Below are 11,394 nucleotides of genomic sequence, written 5' to 3' on the forward strand. Positions count from 1 at the left end.
CTCCTTTACCCCGGCCTGGGCTCCCCTCCGCTCGCCCTAGCAAGGTGGCCGCCGGCCGCCGCTCGCCCTCCCCGGGAGCCCCGAGGGCCGTCTGCTGGCAGCAAAGCCGCTGAGCGCAGCTGAGAGCGCCCCGGAGAGCAGGCTGCGTTTGTGCCAAGCAGGCAGCGGCAGCCTGGGGGCATCTCTCAGCCCCCCCCGGGGAAATGCCGGTTGCCGACATCAGCCCCGGAGCTCGCGGCTGTGCACAGGAGGCAGACGGACCGGTCTGCAGCTGTTTCCTCTCCTGCGAGGTAGAGCGGTTTCCAGCCACAAGTACGGCCTCTCTTTTAGAAGAAGAGAAAATTATCCGAGATGAACCGAGCTTGCAAATCTCTTGAGCGGCACCATGGCCCCCCCTCCGCTGCCCCCAGTCCCTCCCACTGTGGATCCCTGCTATCTTGCACCTCTCTGCTCTGCCTCGTTTTTGCCATGCCTGCTCTGCAGCCCTAATAAAATCCATCCCGGAAATTTTATCTCCTTGTCTCATCCTGTCTGCTGTGATCTGGACTGTTGAGACCAATTGGACGAGAAAAATTACTGATTGGCAAGCGGAAGGTCTACGTCTCTGCAGAGTCCCCTGGGAGCCCCCGTCAGGCACAGTGCGAAAAGGATCACTTCAAAGGGAGGAACTGTTTGATTAAAAAAGTGAATTAGTTCTTTTTTTTTGACATAAAAATAAACTTCTTGATACACTTCACAACAACTTCCTCTCCTTCTACTGAGATAGCCTCTCCCACACTGCTCGCTTTTTTAATGAGAGTTATATATCTGTACATGCCGTCCCGCGGCTTAGTCCAGCCTGGATGGGCGAATGGGGAGCTGCTGGCTGCTGGTCTGCGGTGTGAGACGTTCGGTGCGCTGACGCTAATCCAAATACTCCCTTCTGGCCCGGGGCTCGGCACCGCTTTGCTTTCTGGCCCAGCTATAAAGAGCCAAGAAACACTGCAAAACCACCTCTGACAAAAGATCAGCGGGACATGTGCTTATAAAGGCCTGGGTGCAAATACCGAATATTAGCACCAGGAGAGGTGTGACAGGCGCTAAGAGGGGGGTGTCCCGAACTAGCCAGAAACTCCATGCTGAATCGCTCCTCGTGCATTCAAAGTCATTTAGAAGGATTTTGCATCACTTGAAAGCTGACCGGGAACCGTTCCTAAGACCAGCACCCAGAGCTACGGACCCAGCCGTCCTGAGGCTTTTCCCCGCGTGCTGCCTCGGATGGGGCTCCGCAGGGCTCGCTCCGGCGCGTGCTTTAGCAAAGAGCTAGTCCGAGGTGAAGGGGTGGTGGGTGGCCACAGCCTGCACGCCCTGCCGTGATGTCTGGGCACAGTCCACGAGTCCAAAAGAGCCTGACCTTGCTGCGGGGCTAGGCAGGGGGTGGCCGGCCACCTCCACAGCCTTGGCAAGGAGCTAGGCTCCGGGCAGGGAGATCCCCCGCACATCCGGAGCCGCGGCACGGCCGTGAGTCGGGGTGCGCAGTCACGTCCACGGGGGAGGCCGAGGGCCAGCACGGCCGCCTTGCCAGGGGGCTCGCGCTGCCGGGGCCGGCGAGTGTGCAGGGTGGCGAAGCGATGCCGGGGCGCGGACAAGGGTTCGCTCACCTGTGCTGCCAGGGCTGAGCTACGGCCAGGGGTACGCGTGCACCTCATCTGCCTGCCCGGGGACTTTGGGCACCCTTTGAGGCAGGAAGGGAAAGGGGAACTGCTGGTGCAGTGGGGAAGCCGCAGGACCGAGCGGCAGAAGGAAGCAGCCAAAGCATGCAGCCCAGAGCGTCTCTCTGGGCTGTTGGGTGGGTCGTGCCACCGGTGCCACTTCTTTCTGGGGCTGGGACCACGCTCCTGCAGGCACCCGGCACCGTCTCCAGGGCACCGTCTCCAGGCGCCCGCAGCTGCTGGAGGCAGAGCAAGAAGCGTTCCTGCTTGCTACACTGGCAGGTAAAAACATTTTATTATTGCAGTTTCTCTTGACGCTAAACATAGGGTTTCCCCCTGACTGGGCTGCGACAGGCTGAGTAGGAAAGAGAGGACTGGAAAGTGGTACAGATTTGACCTGCTCCACAGCAGGATAAAGCTGGGGAGAAAACCCCTCCGAGGTATCCTCCCCCCAGGGGACTGCTCCGGCCTCCCTGGGGGTTGTACGGCTGTTTCGGCGCAGGAGGGCCATGGGGAGGGCACTTGGCACACCTCGGCTCCCTTATTGCATGTTATTGCCCGGAGTCGAGGGAAAAGAGCTGTGCATCATCTTCAGTGCCTGGCGGTGGAGCAGGAGCGGTCCCTCAACCGCTAGACGGCAGCATTGAAACCCTGCTGAGATGTGCTGGTGCTTTTGCCTCCATTTCCAGCCTGGAGAAGGCCTTGTTGTGCCCCCAAATGAGTCTGGCTTCACCCCAGGCTTCTCCGTTGTTTTCCTGAGGGTTACTGCCAGCCTGGGCTAAGCGCCCATTTCTAGTCCGAGGCGCCTTGCCAGGCAACCGGGGTTGTTTCAGTCTGATGCCCCCAGGAGCGCGCAGAGGCTTTTGGCTATCTCCAGCCCTCCCGGGACCAGCGCTCCTCCGCAGTTACGCCTCGGGGCAGGCCCTGGTTCCCCTCGCAGGCTGCTCCTCCGGGCTGCGAGCTGAGACCACGCCGTGACGGCGCAGGTCGCCCGCCTCTGTCCCGTGGGTGGGATGCTCATAAGGCGCGTGCACGCAGGGTGGGCACAGGGGCAGCAGAGCCCAGCCCTGCACGCGCAGCCCCTTTGCGCACAAATCGGGGTGGTGGTGGGGGGGGGAGGGGGACATAGGCACCCCCCAGGCTGTGCTGTGCTTTTCGGGAGTACGGGAAGAGAGCTCGGCCTGGGGTGCAGCGCGGGTGTGCTTGGGGCAGGTACAGCCGGTGTGCAGCAGGACAGCCCCTAGCAAGGAGCCCACCCCACGCGCTGGGGGGCCACCCCCGCTCTTGGGGGGCAGGCTCAGCCCCTGCACTGGGGAGGGGGAAGTCCTTGTGCTAAGGGGGTGACCATCCATACTGGGGAGGGGGCTTTGGCCCCGCACGGCCCCGGGGGGGTGCAAGGCCGGAGGGCTCTGCCCGGTGCCCGGTACCGGCCCGCCGGCGCTGCGGGGGGGGGGGGGGGGCGCTCCGCGCCCCGCTTCGGGGAATCCCCTCTCGTGACGTCACCGGGAACCCCCTGCCCCCCGCCCCCGCCCTGCTGTCTGATTGGTTGCGCCCTGCTGTCTCCGCCTCACCTCTTCCGATTGGGTGCGAGCCCCCCCGCTCAGCCACGCCCCTTCCCGCTCTGGCCCTGCCTCCTCCTCGCCCCTCCCCCGCGCCCCTCTCATTGGCTGTCGAGCTGTCACTCCGACCCGGCCCGCCTGGGGGGGGGTGCACTGCACCCCGTTGCACCCCCAGCACACCCACTGCGACCTCACTGCACCCTCCTGCGCACCCCCAGTCTGCCCCCGCACTGCACTCACTGTCCTCCACTGCCTCCCCCCACCCCCCATTGCATTTCCAGTCTGCATCCACCTCGTTCCCCGCTGCACCCCGCTGTCTCCCCTGCATTCCCAAAGCCACCTCATGCACCCCACTGCATTCCCACTGCCGCCCCCTGCACCCCATTGCACCCCCCCACAACTGCCAGTGCAGCCCACTGCAGGCCCCAGTGCAACCCCCCACTGCTACCCCCTGCACCCCACTGCACTCCCAATCTGCAACCCCCATGCTCTCCACTGTCTCGTCTGCACTCCTAAAGCCACCCCATGAACCCCACTGCACCTCCGATCTCCAGCCCCCATTGCATCCTGACTGCCCTCCCTTGTGCCCCATTGCACTCCCTCTCTGCAACTCGCAGTGCACCCCGTCACCCCCATGTAACCTCTGCTGATCCCACTACTGCATTCCAGTGTACTCCCTACTGCAGCCCCTCACTGCACCTCCCCGCTGCACTCCATTTGCACTCCAGTGCCCTCCCTGCTGCCCCCCCCACAGTCCCCATCGCGTAGCCCCAAAGGACTCCCTAGTGCACCCTGCCCCCCCACTGCACCCCCTAGATGGCCTCCCTACTACAACTCGCTCCCCACTGCACCCTCCTCTGCACCCAGCCTCCTACTGCACCCCCATCCCCAATGTGCCCCCGCCACTGCGCCTATCCACCACTGTGCCCTCCCACTGTTCATCTCCACTGTCCTCTCGTTGCATGCAGCCCCCACTGCCTACCCCCACACCCAGCCCACCACTGACACTCCCTCCATGGGACCCCTTCCGGACACCCCTCCTCACTGCCTCTGCCCCCTTGCACCCAGCTCCCCACTGCTCTCCCCCACCCCACGGCCCCTTCCCTCTGCCTGCACCAGCTGGGCCCCTCTGCTCCTCCATCTGCTCCCTCCCCCCTGCATCCCGCTGCCTGTGCCCAAGCGAGGGGGCAGACCCGTGGGCGCAGCCCCTGGCGCTGCGCTGCTGGCTCCTGCCCCTTGCGCGGCCCCTACGGCCTGGCCTGGCCTGCTGGTGCGTGCTGCCCCGTGGCTGCTTTGTGCAGTCCTGGAGCCGCTGGGGCAGTTGCGGTGCTGGCGCTACCCGCGGGGTGCTGGCACCGGCGCTGCAGCACCTTCGGGGATCCTGCAGCATCCCTGCTGCAGATACGCTGCCCCAGGACCGGGGCGGCTAAGCCTCCTAGCGCCGGGGACTCGCCCCCTTTCTGTGCAGGGGAAGAACCTGCCCCGCTGCCCCGTGCCCCCCTGAGCCCTGCGCTCCTCCATGCCCGGCGGGCTGGGGGCCTCGGTGCCCCAGCGCTGCAGGAGCCAGCCTGCAGCCGTGGGGATGCCTCTCCAGCCGGCTCGGCGGGGGGGACATCGTCCAAGGCGAGGCAGCGCCGCCAGGGCCCTCCCAGCCCAGGCTGGCGTCCAGCGGCTCCCAGCGACAGCACCGGGACCCCTCCGCCAGCAGAAACGAAGGCTCGGCGCCCCGCTGCCAGGCGCAGCGTGAGCGACGGGCACCCCCCCGGCTCGCGGGCATCGCGGCCGAGCGGGGGGCACGGCGCTGCAGTAGGGGAGCTTGCAGCGCTGCAGCCTGCCCCGGCTTACGGCTCGGGGCTGTGGCCAGCGGGATCCCACCTTCCTCCCGCCCCGGCCTTTGCCCAGGCCGAACCGTCGCCCGCGGAGGGTGGGTAAAGGCGGCGCTCTCTGCCCCCAGCGGGCCCCCAGGCTCAAGGCCAGAGCCCCTGGCTGGCAGCCAGCTGCTTGCTGCGCGCTGCTGGGGGAAGCACAGAGGCGGGTTTGTGCGCCGCGGCGGGAGCACAGGCCCTGCTCTGTGCCTTGATTTCCCCCCCGCCGGGATTTACGCCCCTTGGTGCAAGAGCGCCTGCGGGCTCGGGGGCCGGGGCTCGCGCGGCCCGTGTCCCTGCCCGCTTGCGTCACGGGGCCGGCGCGCCTCCGCTCTCGCGGCCGGCCCTTCTCTCCGTCCCGGGCGGCGAAGGAGAGGGGGCAGGCGCCGCGCCAGGCACCGGCCTTTCCCGGCACCGCCGCTCGCCCGTGGGCCGCGCCGCCCCGCGACACGCCAGCCCTTCGCCGCGACAGCCCGGGGCCGTCCTCAGCCGCGCCGCCCCTTCCCTCGCCCCCCGGTCCGGCGGGGCTGCCGGGCTGGCGGCCCGGCTGACCATGCCCGTGGCCTCCCTCGGCCGCCCGGATGCACCCGCGGTGCTCCAAGAGGCTGCTCTGCGGCAGCCTCCTCCTCTCGCTCCTCCTCTGGTGCCTGCTGCTCCTCGCCGGGGACGTGCAGAAGAAGAAGCGGCCGGTGGCCGGGCGCTTCCGCCCGGCGCCGCGGGGGCAGCTCCCGACGCGGCCCCCTGCCCGGGCTGCGCAGGGGGTCGACTTCGCCTCCCTGTTCGCGGGGTCCCACGCCGGCCCGCGCTGCGCCCGGGGGCAAGTGCTGCTCATCCTGGTGACGTCCGCGCCGGGCAACGCGGAGGCCCGGCACGTCATCAGGAGGACCTGGGGCGCCCAGGAGGGACAGCCCGCCAACCGGTGGCAGACGGTGTTCCTGGTGGGGCAGGCAGCCGAGGCGGAGGTGGCCAGGGGCGTGCAGCGGGAACAGCAGGAGTTTGGGGACATCCTGGTGGGGAACTACAAGGACACGTACCGCAACCTCACCCTGAAGGTCATGCACGGTTTGAAGTGGGCGTCAGAGCAGTGCCGGCCCTGCTACATCCTCAAGACGGACGACGACTGCTTCGTGAACACGGATCGCCTCCCCACCTTCCTGGCTGAGCTCAACACGGCGAGGACCGGCCTCTACGTGGGCTCCTTGTTCTCCCAGGAGAAGCGGCAGGTCATCCGCGAGCCCTCCAGCAAGTGGTACGTGTCGCGGCAGGACTACCGCCCGGACAAGTACCCGCCCTACGCCAGCGGCATCGGCTACGTCCTCTCCCTGGACGCGGCCGAGAAGATCCTGGAGGCGGCACGGCGCGTCCGCCCCATCCCCGTGGAAGACGCCTACGTCGGCATCTTGGCGGAGGAGGCGGGGGTCCGGGCGAAAGCCAGCGCCCGCTTTGCTAAGCACAACGTGCGGTGGCGCGTCTGCAACTACCGGTACCTGATGGTGATCCACCACCTGAACCCGCGGGAGCAGGAGGCGGCCCGGAGGAGCATGCTGCAGGCCCGCAGTGCCTGCCGCGACAGCCTCGAGGTCACCCGCTGGAAGTGACCTGCCGGCGCCCGAGTCCAGCCCCGACGGTGCTGTGCGGAGGACCGCTGTTGGTTGCACCACCCAGGGGCCGGCCATGGGGTCCGGCGGACCCAGGGCGCGAGGGCTACGTGCAGCCGCAGCGCGCACGACCTCACCAGCCGCGGCGCCTTGCAGGATGCTCCGCCGGGGCGCAGCGTGCATCCTGGCCAGCCCGTGCCTGCCAAGATGGGCGCACTGCTCTACCAGTGCCTTAAGGGCTTCCACGCGCCCAGTCTTCCCCAGACAGTCCCTCTCCTTCGCCAGCCCCGATCGCGGCGAGCTGAGCAGGCCTTGTGTAGGGCAGGAAGGGGGCAGACCCCAGACGGACCCCGTTACAGGTCTGTCCCTGTCTGCCCAGCGCTCCCACAGCGCCAGAGGGCTGCAGGTCTGGCCAAGGGGCAGGGTCCTCAGTCCTTCCCAGCCCACCCTTGCCCCGTGGGGACACACAGAGGCCAGGGCGGCCCAAGGTCTCGACTCGCTGCCAGCGCCTTCGCCTCCCCGGGGCGATGCACGGCCCCCTGCCTGCCCACCGCCTCTCCATGCAGCACAATAGCTGCACGGTCCTTCCTCGACGCAGGGAGCCCTGCCGGCCCCCGGCCGAGTGGGAAGGCGGCAGGCAGGTGAGCACGCGCAAGGTCAGAGGATGCGCATCTGCCCTGCGGCTTGCAGCCTGGGAGTTTCTCTGAGGCCGTAAATAGCCGAGTTCCCCTTCTGCTCATCTCAAAAGTGAGAAGAGGAATGTCCCCCTGGGAGGGGGGAAGAGTTGTTTGAGGGTTGCTGCTGTTACAAAAGCTATTTTTAATTTTATTAAAATCTGTCTCTTTTATAAATGCCCAAAATATCCAGGGTCTTTGCTATAAAGATCAGTGCAGCGACTGCGTAGGGCAGCTATCTCCCCTGGGGATGCGGGCAGCCCCTGCAGGCACCCAGGGGACAGCAGCGCTCACGGCGAGGTGAAGCTGGTGGCAGGGGACCCCAGAGGCTCCCCTTTGTGGCAGGGGGAGGCATGGGGAGTGCCAGGGGAGCAAGGCATCCCGGGGAGCAGCGGGGGCCGGGGGCCGCCCTCGAAAAGGGGTGCGCGGCTGACATAGGAGTCGAGCGGGCTGGGGAGGGTGCCAGCACGGGCGTGCGCCCGGAGCAGCAGTTCGTGCAGCGTTTCGCCCACCTGCACCAGGTTGTCGGAGATAACGTGGAGGTGGGAGACGGTGTCGCTGGCCAGGCTCTCCAGCAGCACCTGCTGCTGCTGCGACGTCTGCAGGATCTGCACCAGGAGTTGCTGCACGCTCTGCAGCAAGCCCGCCACGCCGGCGCCTGCAGCGAGATGGGGCGTGGGGTCAGCGGGAGCAAGCCCCGACCAGGCCTCCGAGGTGATGCGGCGTCAGGCTTTGCCCCGCACGCGGCGCGGCTGTCGGGATGCAGGGAGTGAGGACGCACCTTGCAGGCTTGTGCCTGATGCCTCTTCATCTGCTGCTGTCTGCTCGCTCGCAGAAGCCCTTCCAGGGGAGCCCGAGTCTCTGGTAGCCACTAGCAGCGCTCGGTTTCCCGTTCCCATCCCTAGAGACATTTCGCCAGGGGAACCTGCCAAGACAGCTTGGCATGGAGAGAGCACAAGGGTAGCAGAGCCGCCCTCACCCTGCGCTCATGCCAGCCTCCCTGCTGCAGCACCTGATGCCACCGTAGCCTCTGGGAGGTGCGTGCCCACGTCCCCACGGGCAGGTAGCATAGAGCTCCCCCTCGAGCGGCGGCACTTGTCCGAATCCACCCCCCGCCCCAGCAAGTCGCAAGCCGAGCCTGCTGCACTGCGCGAGAAGCGACTGCAGGCTCTTACCAGCCTTTTGTTCAGCTCTTTCCTGCTTCAGGGGCGGGAAGGTGGCGTGAAAGTCTGGAACGAGAGCAGACGCAGCACGTGAGCAGGCTCGACCATCTCCCGCCCAGGGCACGCAAGCGCGGAGCAGGCGCGATACTCACCGAGGAAGGGAAGGGGAAGGAACGGGTGGCCAGCGTCTGCAACGAGAACCGTGTCAGAACTGCAGGCATCACAGCCCTCTGCTCACGGGGCTGAGGAAGGTTACTGGGCCAAGCAGGGCAAAAAAAGCCTTACGTGGTACGAGAGAGGGAGCGGGAGGCACTCCAGCGACTTGGTCCAGACGAGCTGCTGGGAGAGAGCAGAGAGGAGAGATGCGCAGTCTGACAGGAGCTGTGGGGGAACCCAACCAGCCCAGGGTCTGCCTCGCCTGCCACGGCCAGCCCCGCAGCCCGACATGCCCTAGCCATAGCTCCACAGCGCCTTGCCGGCCCTCAAAGCGTTTTACAAGCTAGATACAAAAGCAGGAGTCACTCACCCACCACTGCAATGCAGCCACCTCTGGGGTGGAAGGCAGCAGCTGTTTAGCAGCGCACAGCAACGCTACACAACAGATTAGGACAGGAGTGAAGGAGAATCCCACATCCACTTGAAACTGCAGGGGGAATTTATGGAGACAGAACGTAATTATCCAGTACGGAAGCTGGCCAGGATGCCGGGGTTCGCTCCCTGGCGTTAGCGAGGGGGGAGGCGGAGGGATATGAAGCAGCCAAGGCTTTCCCAAAGACTCCTGCAGCGCAGTACCCTGGAAATCAGGATCAATCCGAGATATAACCCTTCTGATCCTGTTTGCTCATGTTTGCAGGGGAGAAGTTTAACCTGCTTCTGCTTTGGAGGCCTAATCCTTGCCAGCTAGCGAGCAGGCTCGGGGAACAGCATCTGCTTCCTTCATCTGCTCAGACTAATCAGACGCAGGGACGCACCCTGGATCGCCTGGGTGGCAAACCTCCCAAGCAATTGTCTGGGTGTGCGCACAGCAAGGGAGGCGCAGGATCTCTGCCTGAGTATGCTGCAGGGCAGGGGCACATGCACTTTGGGCTCTGGCCCTCATACTCTCTCCAAACTAAGTTTTACAGCGTTGCTGGGGAGGCAGAGGGATCCAGGACCTGCTAAAGTGGAGTCACATGCCCTGCATTGCCACACAGCCAGAAGAGCCACCTCGACTGGATCAGGGCCACCGTCCCCTAGAGGCCTTGAGCCCCATCACCTGCCCCCTGACCAGCCAGCAATCTTCTCTGTGCCCTGAGGCTGGGTCAGAGCTAAGGACCCTTCCTTCCCCATCCCACCCTTCCCCATCCCTTCACACCCTGGGGCTGGTTTGGAGCCAAAGCCTCTGGAGGGACAAGTCCCAACATCCCCATTCTGTGTCCAAGAGCATCCCTGCCTAGGGACCATACTGCAGCTAGTCCCTCCTGGGAGAAGTGCTCCTCACTCCTTAAGCCCATCACGTTCCCATCATGCTGGAGCGGGCTTGAGCTGGAGTCATGGCCATGCAGCCCAGCGCAGCAGGGCAGACCAGTACTTACGGCTCGCAGGCTTGTCCTTCGTGCACTGCGGTGGCGGGGACGGCAGCGTGCCCAGGGCATCTGTGCAGGTGACGTGCTCTGCAGAGAGAACAGCAGGGGAGGTGCCGTGGAAAGAAAAGACCTTCAGTAGCAGAGAGGAGGGATCCCAGCCACCCTGGGGTACAAGAGCCAGACTGTCCCAGACAAAGCCCCACATGGACTGGTCCCAGGCCTGAACCAAGGAGCACATCCAGCTGCTGCCCAGCGCAGCACCACAAGCCAGCAGTCGGCAGGAAGAAACAGAGAGGGAACAACTCAGGGAGGGTCACAACTGTCTGCATCCTCGCCTCCAAGCCCTCAAAATCATGTAACCTCTCCCCAACCCCTCTGAAATATAAAGATCATCCTGCAAGTCAGGACAGACCCCCACCTTCAGCCACCCTAGCCCGTGGGTACCTTGCAGCTCAGGCGAGGATGGAGAGTGGTCCTCGAGGGGTGGCCTGCGCTTCCTGGGAGGCAACTTCACCCGGTCTAGGAAGAGAGAAAGGGATCAGACAAGAGGCAGTAAAGAGCACCGAGCTGGCAGCGCGGAGCAAGCTCCTAGCGAGGAGCAGCGCTACTCCAGTCCGGCACGCCAGCAAGGCAAGGGCTGGGGGCGCAAAGCCCATGCCAAGCAGCCCCGCTACCCCGCTGGCCCAGCTGCAGGCTCTCCTCCTGCCCCGGAAAGGCTCGCCGAACCGTCGGGAGGGCCACGACCCACCTGGCAGCCGCCTCTCGCCGAAAACTGGCCGCCCGGCTGCCTTCCAGAGGGTCTTCATGGCGCGGTAGTGCAGGGGCACGCGCGACGAGTGGCAGCCGGTCTGCCGGCGCGTCGCCCGCTCCGAGTAGAAGGCCTGCTTGAGCGCCTTCCACTTGGAGCGGCACTGCGTCACGCTGCGGCCGTAACCGGCCGCCGCCAGCCCCCGGGAGATGTCCCGCCACAGCGCCTCGTTGGGCCGCGACGTGGAGGCCATAAGCAAGGCCACCTGCCCGCAGCCGCCCACCAGCGCCAGCAGGCAGCCGACCTCCTCCTGCGTCCAGGCGCGCCCTCGGGGCATGGGGCCGGGTGGGCGCCGGCCCCCGGGGCCCCGGCGGGGACGGGAGCGCGGGGGAAGGCGGGCGGCCGCCGGCGGCAGCTCGGCCCCGGGCTGGCGGCGAGGCAGGGCCGGGCCGGGCCGGGCCGGGTGCAGTCCCACGGCGTGCGCTCCCGGGGGCGCACCGGGAGCTGCAGCGGGAGCCTCCGCGCTGCACC

At 66.1% G+C, this 11,394-nt stretch overlaps 2 protein-coding genes across 6 annotated transcripts; one reads left to right on the forward strand and one right to left on the reverse strand.

Annotated features, from left to right (window-relative positions):
• The first annotated feature begins 435 nt into the window (after positions 1-435).
• On the forward strand, positions 436-6,726 carry LOC138064213 (beta-1,3-galactosyltransferase 5-like). Of its 2 annotated transcripts, none has more exons than XM_068925867.1 (2): positions 436-1,973; positions 6,063-6,726. In XM_068925867.1, the coding sequence occupies exons 1-2, from the start codon at positions 1,797-1,799 to the stop codon at positions 6,711-6,713; spliced, it is 828 nt and encodes a 275-aa protein (XP_068781968.1). In that variant the 5' UTR covers positions 436-1,796; the 3' UTR covers positions 6,714-6,726. The 2 variants fall into 2 exon arrangements, with proteins under 2 accessions (XP_068781968.1, XP_068781970.1); XM_068925869.1 differs by having other exon boundaries at positions 6,168-6,726.
• LOC138064212 (uncharacterized) lies at positions 6,726-11,260 on the reverse strand. 4 transcript variants are annotated; one of them, XM_068925866.1, is made up of 8 exons: positions 10,864-11,256; positions 10,560-10,634; positions 10,125-10,202; positions 8,836-8,886; positions 8,703-8,738; positions 8,563-8,616; positions 8,169-8,312; positions 6,726-8,045 (listed from the first exon to the last, which is right to left on the reverse strand). In XM_068925866.1, the coding sequence occupies exons 1-8, from the start codon at positions 11,198-11,200 to the stop codon at positions 7,678-7,680; spliced, it is 1,143 nt and encodes a 380-aa protein (XP_068781967.1). In that variant the 5' UTR covers positions 11,201-11,256; the 3' UTR covers positions 6,726-7,677. The 4 variants fall into 4 exon arrangements, with proteins under 4 accessions (XP_068781967.1, XP_068781966.1, XP_068781965.1 ...); XM_068925865.1 differs by having other exon boundaries at positions 8,836-8,889; XM_068925864.1 differs by having other exon boundaries at positions 7,675-8,045; positions 8,169-8,324; positions 10,864-11,260.
• Between the last annotated feature and the right edge of the window lie 134 nt (positions 11,261-11,394).

Source organism: Struthio camelus, chromosome W (assembly GCF_040807025.1).
Source record: "Struthio camelus isolate bStrCam1 chromosome W, bStrCam1.hap1, whole genome shotgun sequence".
Taxonomy (NCBI): domain Eukaryota; kingdom Metazoa; phylum Chordata; class Aves; order Struthioniformes; family Struthionidae; genus Struthio; species Struthio camelus.